General features: G+C 38.5%; 1 protein-coding gene across 1 annotated transcript in view; it reads left to right on the forward strand.

Annotated features, from left to right (window-relative positions):
• The window catches only part of LOC124612809 (RNA polymerase-associated protein CTR9 homolog), a 105460-nt gene that overhangs the window by 60339 nt on the left and 29195 nt on the right, over nt 1-15926 (forward strand). Inside the window, exons 11-12 of the mRNA XM_047141230.1 lie at nt 2485-2665; nt 3922-4070. Coding sequence (XP_046997186.1) covers nt 2485-2665; nt 3922-4070 — 330 coding nt within the window. The remainder of the gene's footprint in view (nt 1-2484; nt 2666-3921; nt 4071-15926) is intronic.

The following is a 15926-nucleotide window of genomic DNA, read 5'->3' on the forward strand; positions in this document are numbered from 1 at the left end:
TTAAGAGTCTTATTCACACTGTCGTGAATGAAAATAACTTCACCAGTAAGCAGTATTCACAGATTTACTCAGCAAATTGCATGTAGCAAATGATGAAATTCCTGTTGTTTACCTTTTTCCCCCACTTGAAGGTGTTGTACCCACTGGAAATGACAAGGATAGATGCCACATATGTAATGTCACATATGTTCTTGTATGTAGAACACCAAAACATGTAGAAATATTAAATTGTTGTTTGAGGACTGTGGTTACCAAATAAATAGCATCTGCTTCTTCAACACTCATTTCATTTGCACATTCAGATGAAATATGACTGCTGGGCACTGCATTAGTGTCACACAGTGTAGTCAAAATGCGAGTAAGCACCCCCGAGTCTGGTATTGTGCAGTTAGAAAATCATGTACTGTATTCAGTACAAATAGCACCAGCAGTTTTTGTGTTGTAAAACATCCACACAAATTGCATATCTGAATACCCATCATTTGTAAATATGTGTGACATGCTTTAAAGATACAGTAGAATTGACCAACAAATCACAGTCACAGTTGAAAAATTCGATTATGTAAACTCAGGCACAACTTTATGGCTTGAGCTTCATAGCAAAGTGCCAGTCGATAAAAGGACCCATAGAAACTGCAGTACCAACACATGTAATAAACAAAAAATGCACGCATTCCATGGCCTCTGCCCAAATTAGTCTATGCTACCACCACCTAAATATTTTATTGTTCCTATGGAAACACTCTTATGTTTCTCGGTTGTATGTTCACTCTACTCACTGAACAAAATAATCTTGATGTTAAAAGCTTGAACTGTAGTGGATTAGGATTTTTGATCTTTTCCAGCTTGTTGGTATGCACAGTATTCTGAATTGCTTGTGTATCTCAGACTACAATAGTCATTATTATTCAAATTTGTTCCTTCTCACTTTGTCCTGGTTGCTGTAATAAGACCTTTGGTCTATCTTGTATTTTGCAGCTAAGGCACAGAGACTAGTAAGAATATTCACCAGTCCTATGAAACATGGTGAAAATTATAGCTTGTTCAAAGACTGAGTTCTAACAGAATCCACACCCTGCAGATGAACTGTGATTTGCAGCATTTAAGTATGGTTATGAAGATGATCTGTAACAAAGGTCAAAACTGGTAATCCAAATATATATAAAAAGTGAGCCAGACAGAATATGTTTATGTTTGCTGTATTAAAAGTGGTCATGATGCCCTCAGACATCATATCTACAGTTAGAAAATTATAGCTGCCATGCAACAATATTTAGATGTTAGCTTCATTTGGAGAAAATGACCTGTGTGTGTTGTAAATGAAATTTCACTTATCATCTTGGGGTAAGGAACAGAAGAAAAGCCAAAGACTTTCAACCAGCTTACTCTATTATTTTTCTGTTGCAGAATTTGAATTAAACTGCTAAAAAAAGTATTGCACTATCTGCATATCAACAAACATTTGTAGTCTTAGATACAAAGAGAGAAATGCATGAGAGAACAAGCTCCATGGAAAAAAATGTAATAATCAAAATAAAGGCAGTTTGTTCAAAAAAGTGCATCTTTGCAAATTTGTAAATCAACTCTGCTGCTGGTAATATGTTTTGACTGTGCAGCTGGACAGAAGGTTAGAGGATCCTGTCCTGATACCAAAACAGCCCTCAAATTACCATTGATAACTATGAGAAGTATCAGACATCACTGAGCTGAAACAATACTAACTCACTTCCCTGCTGAGTCTGCAGGACTGTATATCTAAGACGTGCTTTGGTACCAGGCCATTCCACAATTTTCTGTGGCAGTCATTAGGTATCTGACAAATCCTGCACTTGTTGGTGATAAAGCGTGACAAAATTTATTCGTGCTCCACTCCTGGTATTCCGTTGCCCATGTTATTTATGCTACATGGTGATGATGATGATGTTTGGTTTGTGGGGCGATCAACTGCGTGGTCATCAGCGCCCGTACAATTATCCAATCTTTGCTCAGTCCAATTTCGCCACTTTCCTGGATGATGATGATGAAATGATGAGGACAACACAAACACCCAGTCATCTCGAGGCAGGCGAAAATCCCTGACCCCGCCGGGAATCGAACCCGGGACCCCGTGCTCGGGAAGCGAGAACGCTACCGCGAGACCACGAGCGGCGGACGTGCTACATGGTATGGGCAGTTTTAGACGGTTGTTCATAATGAACACATCGAGGCAAAATTGGTGGTGAAGAGACAGATATCAAAAGTTTAAGTTAAAAATCTAACTGTACTTTTTACTACCTGTGCATCATAACTTTAAAGAAGTATCTATTACACTGGCCAGTAAATTTAATTGTGAGTGGTAAGGTTATGATCTGTCAGCAGTTGATCTTTTATTAACTGGACCTTTAGGTATTTGGTGTCACGAAGAATGCAGTAAATTGTACGAGTGCATTTATCATTACATCTAACACTGCCAAGATTCTGACAGTGAAACCTGTTTTTCCATAGAATCCTGCTACATCAGCAGATGCATATTCCTTAATTGCTCTTGGTAATGTATGGCTGCAAACTTTGCATCAGCCAACCAGAGACAAGGAGCGAGAGAGAAGACATCAGGATCGTGCCCTGGCTATGTACAAGAATGTTCTTCGGAATGATCCTCGCAACATTTGGGCTGCCAATGGTATAGGTATGTTTTTCACACATTGTTTGGTAGTCCAATGTATGAATTTATTTTATTGTTTTGTGAATTGACATATTTCTGTTGAAATTGTAGTTAGCCATCATTTGCTACGAAATAGTATGAAAGGATTGTATATAGTTATACTGATTTCTCACCACAGTATTGCCGCTTGCTGATGTAGGAGACAGGTAGGGTTTCTAAAATGCATTTTAGATTATTATTATTCCGTTATTTTGACATTTTTCACAGTTTCAATTCCAGAGCTTAGAGTAATTTAAGGTTTAGCTATAAGTGACTCTCTTTGATAACTGCTACTTGATTTCTGCTATGAAGTACAGGGCATGAAATTAAGACACACAATGTCTTACAGTACTGAGCAACTATAGTTGAGCAGGCACCTTGTTTTGCTTTTCCTTCACTGTTTCTTTTATAACTTTTCCTAACATACTAGTTAATCAAACATGTGTTGTAACTGTATGTCGCATGGGGTTGCCAGTAAGCATTTCTCAGTAACCGTGTGACAATAGTTTTGGAAACTGAACTATTAAACTTGTATGTTAAGAAATGAAAATGATTATTTAAACTAATCAGTATTGTTAATGAGCAGATTATGTAAATGGTTTAAACAGGTTGTTGTTTGTCTTGACTGTGCTGCTTAGACACTTCAGTTCTGTAATTTATGAAGCAGTATATTTTACTGCAAATTAATTTTCAAACTGTGTTCTTGATTTGAGAATATTTTCTGTACACACAAAAAAATTCAACTGTGTTAGTAAATATCCATAGTTATGGATTCTTCCATCACTTCTTGTTAGGGCAGTTCCATATTTAAGGCTGATTAATAAGTAAAAAAATCAATGGAACAAAAACAGTTTACTTATTATTAAATTTCTCTCTCTCTCTCTCTCTCTCTCTCTCTCTCTCTCTCTCTCTCTGTGTGTGTGTGTGTGTGTGTGTGTGTGTGTGTGTGTGTGTGTGTGTGTAGAAGCAACAGCTGTAGGAGAGAATGATGATGCTGGTGATTCGACAGTACCTAGATACAGCAGAAGAATACAATAAAGTTTCCAAATTAGTCTTTGATTACTTCAGTCCATGCTGGATGTATGTATTTCTGGTGTTACTTAATATGAACAGTTTGTGTATTGGAATACATGTCATACTATTCATTAAAAGAAGAAAAAGAATCCAGGTTTTGCAGTAAATGCCCTTTTCATTAAAAGAAGAGGTCATATCATTCAGCGAGCCTTCTGAATTTTTTACAGGGGCTGTTTTAGCACACAAGGGATGCATCAATGAAGCTCGTGACATATTTGCACAAGTAAGAGAAGCCACTGCAGACTTCTGTGATGTCTGGTTAAACATTGCCCACATATATGTAGAACAGAAGCAGTATGTTGGAGCAATACAAATGGTGAGTGTGCAAACTTACTTATATGTAATATCTTCATTTACACAGATGTATGGAAAAGTGATTTGTAATGCCGAAAGCTTAATATTTCTAACTGTTTAACAAATGAGACTTAATTACAGAAAAGCTACTGCAGACACTGACGTTTTATTGTTGTATTAGAAATTTGTGTCTTGAATAATAGCGCACTCTGTGTGGTAAACCCATCTGCTTTCCTTCTTTTCTTCTTATTAATTTATTGAAAATACGGTTAATTTGATGCTTGTACAGTTCTGCTGCTATTGAATGTCTTCATGTGGCCTTTGGATCTCTTATTAAACATCCCGTAAGTCTTCAAACTGTAAACATAATCTAGAAAAGTATAAAGAATTGACAGTTTGATGCAGAAAAATCGTGTTTGCTCAATTGCAAAGGCTGAAGCAGGCTTTATACACAAGAACATGATTGTTCTCATGCTTGTGGAATTTTTATCATTTCCTTCATCAAGAGAAATAAAAACCTGGACCACTCAAGTGATGGGTTTCCTATCTTCATTTTGAAAAAAAGTTAAAATACAAGTGTAAACAGAAAAAACTCATTCAGTTTATAAACAGAGAACCTACACAAATTTCCTTCCATTGGACAAAATGAAACAAAAATAATTCGCAAATAATAGATGGGTGATTAGCCAGTATTAGCAGATCAGGCTACATGTGGGATAAACTTTAAGGGAAAAAAGAGGGGAGAAAAATACAGGTACTGCAAAAAAGGAAACATTGCCACAAGCCACAGATCAGAAGAAACACAAGGATCCAGAAGTTGCAGTGGGTTCATTTGCTTTCCAGACGTAACACTGGACTAATTAACATTTAAAACTTAGAGAGTACTGATAGTGAACTGTTGGTAGATAGTAGGTTGGAGATGAGGAGGAAGCTCAAAAGTTTACAGACATAAAATTAAAACAAAGAACACATTAAACAGAAATAGGATGCAGATAAAACTGTGAATAATAAACGAAAAGAGGTGAATTTTGAAATATGTGACAGGCAAAAATGCAGATTGTGAGAAAAATGAGAGAAGAAAGTGGCAGAAGAGTATGGAGATGCCAAAAGGGAAGAGATAATCATATATTAAAATCAACTGCCTGCTCTCACAGATGTTATTCTCTCTTCTATGCATGTGTACTGCCAATTGTGGATCTGAACATGATACTGACATAGTGCATTGCACAGTTTTTCAAATAGGTCACATACACGGGTAAGAGATATGGGGTAAGGAGGCAGCATAACAATTATACTGTGGAAGATTCAGTGGATAGTACAGAATATGCTTACACATGAGCTGCTCATGGTAGTTTTGGAACACAAAATTGACATTACATTTAATTAGATGTTTTGTAACATAACAAATCTGTTTTCCACATGGTCCAAGTCTGTGGAAGAGGAGGCAGTTGCCAGGTTGAAGGAAGGTAATGTTTTTTTAGTGGGCTTGTTGTGAGATGGAGTGTTGTGATAAGAGATATCAGTATTGAAAATATTAATATGGATTTTGGAGAAAGGCAGTATGAATTTTGTGAGAAAGGAGTAGCTGAACTGCTAAAGAAAAAGAAAGGGAGGTTCAGTTCAGTATGAAAAATAACAATATGTTAATCTAGACTGAATCAGAGGGTGCCAACCATTGGATACCAACAAAGCAGCCTCCATGATGCTGGTTCAAGTGATTGGCACAGAGGATGCCACATATATGTTCATCTGGTTATATACCTTCTTTTTTGAACTTAATTATCTCTTGGGAGTGAAACCATTATTATTAAAAATGAAGTTGATCAGAATGACAGAAAAGTATGCCTTACATTTACAATAAAAGGGCAACAGACAGCAGTATGTCCTGCAGACCATGTACATGCTGAAGATTGGTACAGAATCATGTTGTGTCGTACTAATCAGGAGGGTATTTGATAATAGTGGAATGGAAGAGACTGAGGCTGAGACAAGTGTCAAACAGGGAGGTGGACTTTCACCAGTTTTGTTCAACATACCATTGGTTGAAGTGATCGGACAGTGGAGAGTAACAAACAAAACAAAAAAAGGTACAAAAGAGAGAATATGACTCAAGTGGACTGTTTGCAGGTAACGTAGTTAAAGTGATTGAGAGGGAAGAAGATAAAAAGAAACGACTCAGCAGTGTGATCAAGATAGCCAGAAGGGTAGGAGTGGTCATAGCCTACAAGGCAAAGACACTGGATACCATTGTGGGCTGGAAAAGACTAGAAGGATCCCTGTGAAAGATAGCGAAATTTAAACATCTGGGAGAATATAGAACAGGAAGAAATGGGAGCAGTGAGCAGACAGTCAAGAGAGGATAAAGAAGATTGGGAAAGACATGGTGTGGATGTAAAACTCTTTTAGAGTTGGTGAAAATGGATGTGAAAACTTTGGGGACAACTGTGTTACAACACAAGTACAAAATACGAAGTAATCAGACCGGAAATGGTAGGATTCCCAGGATGTGACGTAAATGGATACAGACAGAATGACCAAGATACTGTGGAAGACAAGATGAGAGACAGAAATTTTCTTTTGGAACTCTGGAAGGATTTGTCTGACATACGACTCGAGGTGAAAGGGAAGGAAAACTGGAAAAGCAAGTAAATGCCTAGCACTGTGCCAGAGACCAACAAAAGAAAAGGGTGCTGACAAAGATTGGAGTGCCATCAGGGGAACATGCAAGAGAAGAGGATACTGAAGATCTCAGAAGAAAAACCAGAGAGAAGGAAAGGGGTGATATTCTGGAACGAGAAGGTGAAAGAAAACATTCACAAAGGTGCTACCCATGGTCTTACAGAGACCGTAACAAAAGGACGAGAAAGTGATACTAAATTTAGTTAACAACTAGTTATTCATCTAAATAACAGAAATATTGCAGCAGGTGTATGTTTAACCAAAGCAAAACCAAATTTGATGAGGAACAATATTATTGTGTACGTTCAAGACTCATTACTATTAACTCAGAGCCATGGGGTTTCCCCCCCAGGGTCTCAGCATTTGGTTGCTGGGTACAGACATGATGACCCCAGGTTCCTGAGCTGAAGATTGGTAAGTGCCATCAGTCCTCTGTTGCTGTAAGCTCTGGGCAAGCTTCAGTGACCACCATGCAGCGCAGCAGTGGAATGTTGTGTGTTTTTGAGATCAGGGACGTCGGCTTCACTGCCTGGACCCTGAGCGAGATGTGCTACATGCTGATGAGGTGAATGGCTGTTGAGGTAAATTAGTCTCTAGCATGAAACCTCTGGGGCACCCAGTTGTATAAGTCGTGCTTGGGCGTGCTGGGCTCTGCCTGAGTCGATGATTGTTTCCCTAGCATCTCGTGGGATCCCTATGGAATGGTCTCATTAAACTACTACTCCTGACATGGGTGTACTGTCAGGTAGTACCTACACCCATTCATCAAAAAGAGAGCTCGGTTGATCAGTCCTCCCAAAAGAAGTCTCAGAATCATAGTAACAGGGTGTTAGTGTGCGATAACTCTTTTATTGTAATCAAGAGAACGAGGGACTTTTGAGAAGATATCTCCTTTCTATATTCCCAAGCACTGGAAGGTATTGTTGGGTCCCTAAAAAGTGTCAAATGACTTCATAATGGAACACTTCTAATTGAAACTGCTAATTCAATCCAAGCATCTAAGCTTCCGGGATGTAAGGCCTTAGGTGACTACTCAGTTGGGGCTCAGTTACATAACACACTTAACTTTAATAAGAGCATGGTTACCTGCTCTGATATAACGGAGGTGGACCCCGTAGAGTTAGGTGAAGAATGAAAAAATATGAGTGTCACGGAAGTGCAGAACTATATGAGGAGAGTCAATGGCAAATTGGAAAAATCTGCAACATTTATTCTAATGTTCAATACTCCAGAATTTCCTGAACGTATCCTTGCAGGCTGTATCCATCTTAAGGTTCGCCCATTTGTTCTTGGCCCAGTGTGATGCTTCAAATGTCAAACATTTGGCCATTCCACCATGGGATGTAATGGGAGGCCTACATGTGGCAATTGTGGAGGCTCAGCTCACGGGGCAGTTTTTGTACACTTCCTCCGAAATGTGTAAACTGCTACTGGGATCACCTAGTGTGGAGCAGAAAGTGTGAGGTTTACAATGAGGAAAGAAAAATTCAGGAGTTAAAAGTCAAGAGACAGATACCCTACAGTGAAGCTAGAAAACCTTTCAAAGCAATGCAATCTCCAATTTTTGCTACTTCTTTTGCATCAGCCCTTAAGACGCCAATCGCCAAGTGTGATGCTGCCAAACACACTCAGACCACATATCCAAGAATGAGCACATGCACTTGTCAGTGTACCTGCAGGATAAATGCTATGCTTGGAACAGAAGTCATTCAGAAGCTGTTGGCAATGGGCTTACTACCTAAACCGTATACCACTGCCCGTTGTCAGAAGCCTAGTAAGCCATCCTCTCAACCCAAACAACCATCTCCTCCCATAAGTAAAGAAAAACATCATTTGAAAAATAGTTTCAAGTTGAAGAAAATGGTAGTTAAACCTTCAGATTGGCAAGCTCTCTCCCTCTCTGATGGTGACTATGCTCCCAAGGATATGGACTTCCAGTTGGAGGAACCGGAGAGCCAGGAACTGGCTAACATTCCCCCTGACCTCCACGATAAATCACTGACTCTGAGGGAGAAAGAAAATAACAACCATCACTAAACAATGGACTTCTGTGTTGCCGTGGAATTCAAATGGATATCGCTCACATTTGGAAGAATTACAGCTCCTAGTCCAGGAGAACCTGTTCTGCATCTGCTTACAAGAAATGCATCTTGCTCACTGACACCTGCATTACAGGGCTACCATCTTTACAGGAAGGATGATATTACTGGAGATAGGGCTAAAGGTTGTTGGGATGGTGCTGTCCATCAATGTCCCATCCCACTGTATGCCATCATCGCATTTTCTGACAGTGGGAGACTTAATGGTTGCAGGCGACAGAAAACAGACTGCGGTTGCTCAAATCGACCACACAGACGTGGCGGACTTCATGTCAGCCTCAGTGCTGGAAGGAGGTTCTACTTACCAGACTGCGCATTGGACATTGCCCTTTAACACGTGACTTCCTCCTCTGGTGGGAAGCACCAACACTGTGAAGTTTGTGGTGTACCACTTTAAGTTCAGCGTATTTTGGTGACATGTGGCCTATATACTGATACTAGGGCAGCCTCCAGTTTCGATGGAGATTTACCCAACATCCTCCCAGATACTCATTCCAGTGTTAAAAGAGTGGTGAAATTTTGTGAATTGTCATGCCTCATCGCTAAATTTTGGGGAAGGGAGGCAGATTTTGACATTATAAACTGCTCCGCATATGGGGACAGCCTTTGTCCTCGCCTACGAGATTCGCATTCCAACTTTTCATCACAGCACTGATGACCATGATGTTGAGCACCCCTCCCCTCGCCTCTCCTCACATCATCATCATCATCATCATCATTATCATCATAAATAACCATGGATATGATGAGTGTGCATATGACTTGTCAGCTGATAAGTGTTTTACCCAACATTCCACACTAACATGACCACTACTAGGGTATCAGTCAGAACAAATATACACATACAGTTTAGATTGACCATATCCAATAACCTGTTGCAAGCCTGCCAGCTTTTACTGTTTATCCATAAAATTTACAGAAATTGCAACATTTTATGGTTTTATGGATGGACGGTGTCATTTTATGACTTTGTGGACAAAAATGTGAAACGTAAACATTCGATATCACACCTCCTCCATGCAATCGATTATTTGCGTGGGTCAAAGGCAAGTCTATGATAGTCAATAACTCATTCTTTGATACGATAGTCAATAACTCATTCTTTGATACGATAAGTACTTTTAACTGTGTAATATTTTCTGTCATCATTGGAATTGAATTTAAAGTCAGGATAATAGTTCTTCCATGTGAATCTTATGTGTCAACAGGCTGTCTCTGCAAATACTTCATTCTGCTCTGTTCACTTGTTGTAATTTAACCCATATACTTTGACCACGTATGGACTAATTACGTTCGTTCCATATGTGTGTGTTTTTTTTACCATGTGTGTAATCTTTGTTCACAAGGTTAGTGGCATGTTCATTTAATGGTTTAAGACTTTATGTGTTTTGACATGTTTCAATGAAGTATTTGAATGCCTCGAGTGTTTGTTACAATTTTATGTGATGTCCAGTGATCCAGGTTCCTTTCGATGTCTCAGTAAACACTAAGACATTTGTTCTCAGACATTGTCATATGCTGTATTCCTATTGCCAAATTTGGGAATAAATCCAACAAGAAACTGTACTTCCAGGCATTGAAAGAATCAAGTTCTGGTGATTTTCCATGCATACTAAAATCAAGAAAGGGAGAAAATTTTGCCTTTTACACAGTATGTGGGTGTGATATTAATATTGCACGTTGTGGAAGAAACGATTTAAGTAATCATGTGAAGTGTGGTAAACACGTAAGTTATGTTAAATCGAAAGGAGATAACGAGAAAATCAACACCTTTTTCGACAAGTCTGGAAACGTTGACAGTGACATAAATAGGGTCGAGTGTTTGTTTACTTCCTTCTTGGTGGAACACAGTGTGCCCTTAAGTGTGGCTGATCATGCTGGTGCTTTATTTAAGGTGATGTTTCCCACATCAGAAGTCACAAAGAAATATAGCTTTGGTCACATGAAAACAACATGCATTGTAAATAAAATGGCAAAAAATGCTTCCTCTTAATTTTTTAAGTGCTTTCAGAACAGACCATTTTCTTTGGCAACAGATGGAATCAATGATACGAATGTCAAGTTGTATTCTGTTGTTACATTCTATGGTATTCTGTGGGAGGAAGTAGTGAACACTCTGCTATCCATACTAGCATTAAACAGGGGCTCAACAGAGCAAAACATAAGTAACCTGATGTTACCACAGCTGAATTCTCATACCATACCAAAAGAAAACTGTGTGATTTTCTGTCCCAACAATGTTCCTGTTATGATAGAACACAAAAATTGGGTTTCAGAAGCTCTGAAGACAGTTCAACCAGGTATTGCCATTGTAGGTTGCATTTGCAACCTGATTAATCTGTTGTTGTGGTCTTCAGTCCAAAGACTGGTTTGATGCAGCTCTCCATGCTAGTCTATCCTGTGCAAGCCTCTTCGTCTCCGAGTAATTACTGCAACATACATCCTTCTGTATTTACTCAGTGTATTGTCTCTTGGCCTACCTTTATGATTTTTACCCTCCGCACTTCCCTCCAATACTATATTGGTGATCCCTTGATGCCTCAGAATGTGTCCTACCAACCGATCCCTTCTATTAGTCAAGTTGTGCCACAAATTTCTCTTCTTCCCAATTCTGTTCAGAACCTCCTCATTAGTTATATGATCTACCCATCTAATCTTCAGCATCCTTCTGTAGCACCACATTTCGGAAGCTTCTATTCTCTTCTTATCCAAACTATTTATTGTCCACGTTTCACTTCCATACATGGCCACACACCATATAAATACCTTCAGAAACAACTTCGTGACACTAAATCTATACTCGATGTTAACAAATTTCTCTTCTTCAGAAACGCTTTCCTTGCCATTGCCAGTCTACATTTTATATCTTCTGTACTTCGACCATCATCAGTTATTTTGCTCCCCAAATAGCCAAACTCATTTACTACTTTAAGTGTCTCATTTCCTAATCTAATTCCCTCAACATCACCTGATTTAATTCAACTGCATTCCATTATCCTTGTTTTGCTTTTGTTTAAGTTCAACTTATGTTCTCGTTTTAAGACACTGTCCATTCCGTTCAACTGTTCTGCCAACTCCTTTACTGTCTCTGATAGAATTAAAATGTCATTGGCAAACCTCAAGGCTTTTATTTATTCTCTCTGGATTTTAATTCCTACTCCAAATTTTTCTTTTGTTTCCTTTACTGCTTGCTCAATATACAGATTGAATAACATTGGGGATAGGCTACAAACCTGTCTCACTCCCTTCTCAACCACTGCTTCCTTTTCGTACTCCTCGACTCTTGTAACTGCCATCTGGTGTCTTTACAAATTGTAAATAGCCTTTCGGTCCCTGGGTTTTATCCCTACCACCTTCAGAATTTGAAAGAGAGTATTCCAATCAACATTGTCAAAAGCTTTCTCTAAGTCTAAAAATCCTAACATAAGTTTGCCTTTCCTTAACCTACCTTCTAAGATATGTCATAGGGTCTTCATTGCCTCACATGTTCCTACATTTCTTCAAAACCCAAACTGATCCTTCTCGAGATCAACTTCTACCAGTTTTTCCATTCGTCTGTAAAGAATTTGTGTTAGTACTTTGCAACTGCGACTTATTAAACTGATAGTTCGGTAATTTTCACACCTGTCAGCCCTGCTTTCTTTGGGATTGGAATCATTATATTCTTCTTGAAGTCTGAGGGTACTTCGCCTGTCTCATACATCTTGCTCACCAGATGGAAGAGTTTTGTCATAGCTGGCTCTCCTAAGGCTAAAAGTAGTTCTAACAGAATATTGTCCACTCCCTGGCCCCTGTGTGAACTTTGGTCTTTCAGTGCTCTGTCGAATTCTTCACACAGTATCATATCTCCCATCTCGTCTTCCTCTACGTCCTCTTCCATTTCCATAATATTACCCCCAAGTACATCGCCCTTGTATAGACCCTCTGTATACTCCTTTCACCTTTCTGCTTTCCTTTCTTTGCTTGGGACAGGTTTTTCATCTGAGCTCTTCATAGTAATACAGGTGGTTCTCCTTTCTCCAAAGGTCTCTCTAATTTTCCTGTAGGTGGCATCTATATTACCCCTAGTGATAGAAGCTTCTACATCCTTACATTTGTTCTCGAACCATTCCTGCTTAGCCATTTTGCACTTCCTGTCGATCTCATTTTTTAGATGTTTGTATTCCTTCTCGCCTGCTTCATTTATGCATTTTTATACATTCTCCTTTCATCAGTTAAATTCAACATCTCTTGTGTTACCCAAGAATTTCTATTAGCCCTTTCTTTTTGCCTACTTGATCCTTTGCTGCCTTCACTATTTCATCTCTCGAAGCTACCAATACTTCTTCTACTGTCTTCCTTTCCCCTGTTCTTGTCAGTCGCTTCTTAATGCTCCCTATGAAACTCTGTACAATTTCTGATTGTTTCAGTTTATCCAGGTCCCATCTCCTTTAAGTCCTACTTTTTTTGCAGTAGTTTCTTTAGTTTTAATGTACCATTCACAAACAATAAATGGTAATCAGTGTCCACATCTGCTCCTTGAAATGTTGTACAATTTAAAATCTGGTTCCTAAATGTCTGTCTTACCTTTATATAATCAGTCTTAAACATTTTGGTGTCTCCAGGTCTCTTCCACATATACAACCTTCTTTCACAATTCTTTAACCAAGTGTTGGTGATGATTAAGTTAAGCTGATTAATCTAGCAGCTGAGAAAGATGCTGGTAGATTACTACTTTAAGTGGATGAGGTCCTTGTTGATGCGTTTTATTTCTTAGAGAAGAGTATCAAAAGAAAAAAAGTCTTCAGAAATTTCAAAACTTGCACATTAAAGAGGCAAAGAAAATTCTGAAACATGTATGTACCAGGTGGTTACCTTTAGGCAGATGTTTCGAAACTTACTGGATCAGTGGGAACCACATCTTTTCTTCAGTGAGGAAGTAATATTATGTACCCAAAGAATTTCTGCAAGCTTGATATGTTACACAATATCTAGAGTTGAACAAAGTGGATCCAAAGAGTATCACAAGAAGAGAATTCTTGATTCTGCTCCTACACATGCTCCTAAGAGAATAGCATGTTCTTCCAGATGTGACAAACCCATCCTAAAAAGTAAGACTTCTGTTATAGCTTGGGAGGAAAAATTGTTTATGTTCCTGTCCTCAAATCTGAACAAGGCCTTTGGTACTTTCCTTCCTGTGGCTATTCCTGTATTGGACAAATTGAATGTTGGCCTTCAGACTTCTTCCCCTCAAGTTCACTTTTTGTTAGAACTTGTAATGGATTTGTTATAGCAGTTGTTCACCGAATTTGTTAAGCGTAAAATTGTCAAAAGCTCCTCTTTGCTTGAAATTGAATACAACCTGATTCAAAATCAGAGAAGTGATGATGAGTTAGTTATTGGCATTCAGACTTCGAACATAGTGAATGATCTCCGGGATACAGATAAATCCCTTTTCTTTTCATCAGTGAGAAACTACTTTTGTACTGCCTGTGACTACATCATCAAGTTTCTACTCAACGATGATGTTTTAAATCATGCTCAAGTTGTTAGGTTGGACCAAACTGAAGATGAATATTTTTCTTCCATTTGTTTTTTCTTGGAAAAGTTCTCTTTCATGTTATGCAAGGCAGTGAATGAAACTACAGATGAGGTGGTGAATGAGCTTCAGAGGCAGTTTACAGATCTTCAAGTAGATGACACTTTGGCTGCAAATCGAGATTCCAATTGGGCACAAATATAGAGAATTCTTGGAGCCAATGGACTTCTTAAGTATAACTGAATTTCTAGAGTAATGCTCTCTATTCTTACCCATATCAATGCAGAATGCGAACATGTTTGCAGCCTTGTGAAGAAAAATAGAACAAAGTTCAGATCACCCATGTCCAGTGAATCTGTGAAGTCTTTCTATTTTGAAGACCAGGAGTTCTGGTCCCTGTTATGACAAATTTTCTCAAGTCTTTTTGCAGGAAGCTAAAAAGGCAACAGCTCTGACTTCAAATTCAACTAGCATGTGATTTGCAGTGTGTGTTATGTTATTTCTTTCCTTTGTTACATTAAATAAGTTTCATTGTGTAAAGCCTTTTAAGTTATTGCATATCTGCTTAATTTATCAAGAAAGTCCTGTTATGTACACTCCGAACCAATATTCACCACGCCTGCTGCTGTTTAACGTGGATTTCTTCTTGATTGTTATGTTCATCTACAGATCATTGGCCTGTGATGTAAGTAGATGCGATTTCATTGAAGTATCCTGTTTAAAGCATTAATTATCGTATTTTGTTGCCCAGAAGTATTATTATTTTCATCAAGCAGGGGATGTTGCAAATCGTCAGATTTTTTTTGTCGTGCATGAGTATTACTGATAGCCTTTTTCAAAAGTTGGCAGCTACCCTGTTGCTTAGAGTGCCATGAATATTTGACATTTAATGAAAGACAATTCCATTTTCCACCTTAGCTGCTATGCAATCACTTGTATCTGTCATTTCTATACATTTTCAAGCTGTTATAGTGTAAAAAAAAAAAAACAAGGAAAGGTACACACTCGTGAAAATGACAAACTGCTGAAATCAGTTGAGTGCGAGATAAATGACAGTGATTGTATAACAGTGGAGGTGAAAAATGGAATTGTCTTGCATGTAAAAAACACCTTACAAGGTAAACTCTGAATTACAAAACCCACTTGTAAGAAAATTCCCCTTTTAACAAATATTTACAGTGATTGTGGCAAAACTCCCATAAGAACAATGACGTTCCTCCCCACTGTCCCATTTTTAACAAGCCCCGCCTTAAGCAAACTATCATTTTTCAGGAATAAACCTGAAACACTCTGCAAATTCAAATCCACTTTTTATGCAATTTCGCAGATGTCTGATTGAGTTTCTGATTTCTTTGTTTCACACAAGTCATACTTTGTGTTACGTGACATAGTAAATGGTAATTGTCTCAGTCTGTCGGCACATTCCGTAGATCATAGTCATTAGCTTGACTTCTATTGTATTGATACAAGCTGATGCACTGAATGAAACAGGAGGAGATTTACACCCTGCCTAGTATGACCTGACATCACAGTTACTGATTCTACGAAGTGTGAAAAGTGTAATTTTTAATTGAATTGCCAA

The sequence above is a fragment of the Schistocerca americana genome, chromosome 4 (genome assembly GCF_021461395.2).
Source record: "Schistocerca americana isolate TAMUIC-IGC-003095 chromosome 4, iqSchAmer2.1, whole genome shotgun sequence".
NCBI lineage: Eukaryota > Metazoa > Arthropoda > Insecta > Orthoptera > Acrididae > Schistocerca > Schistocerca americana.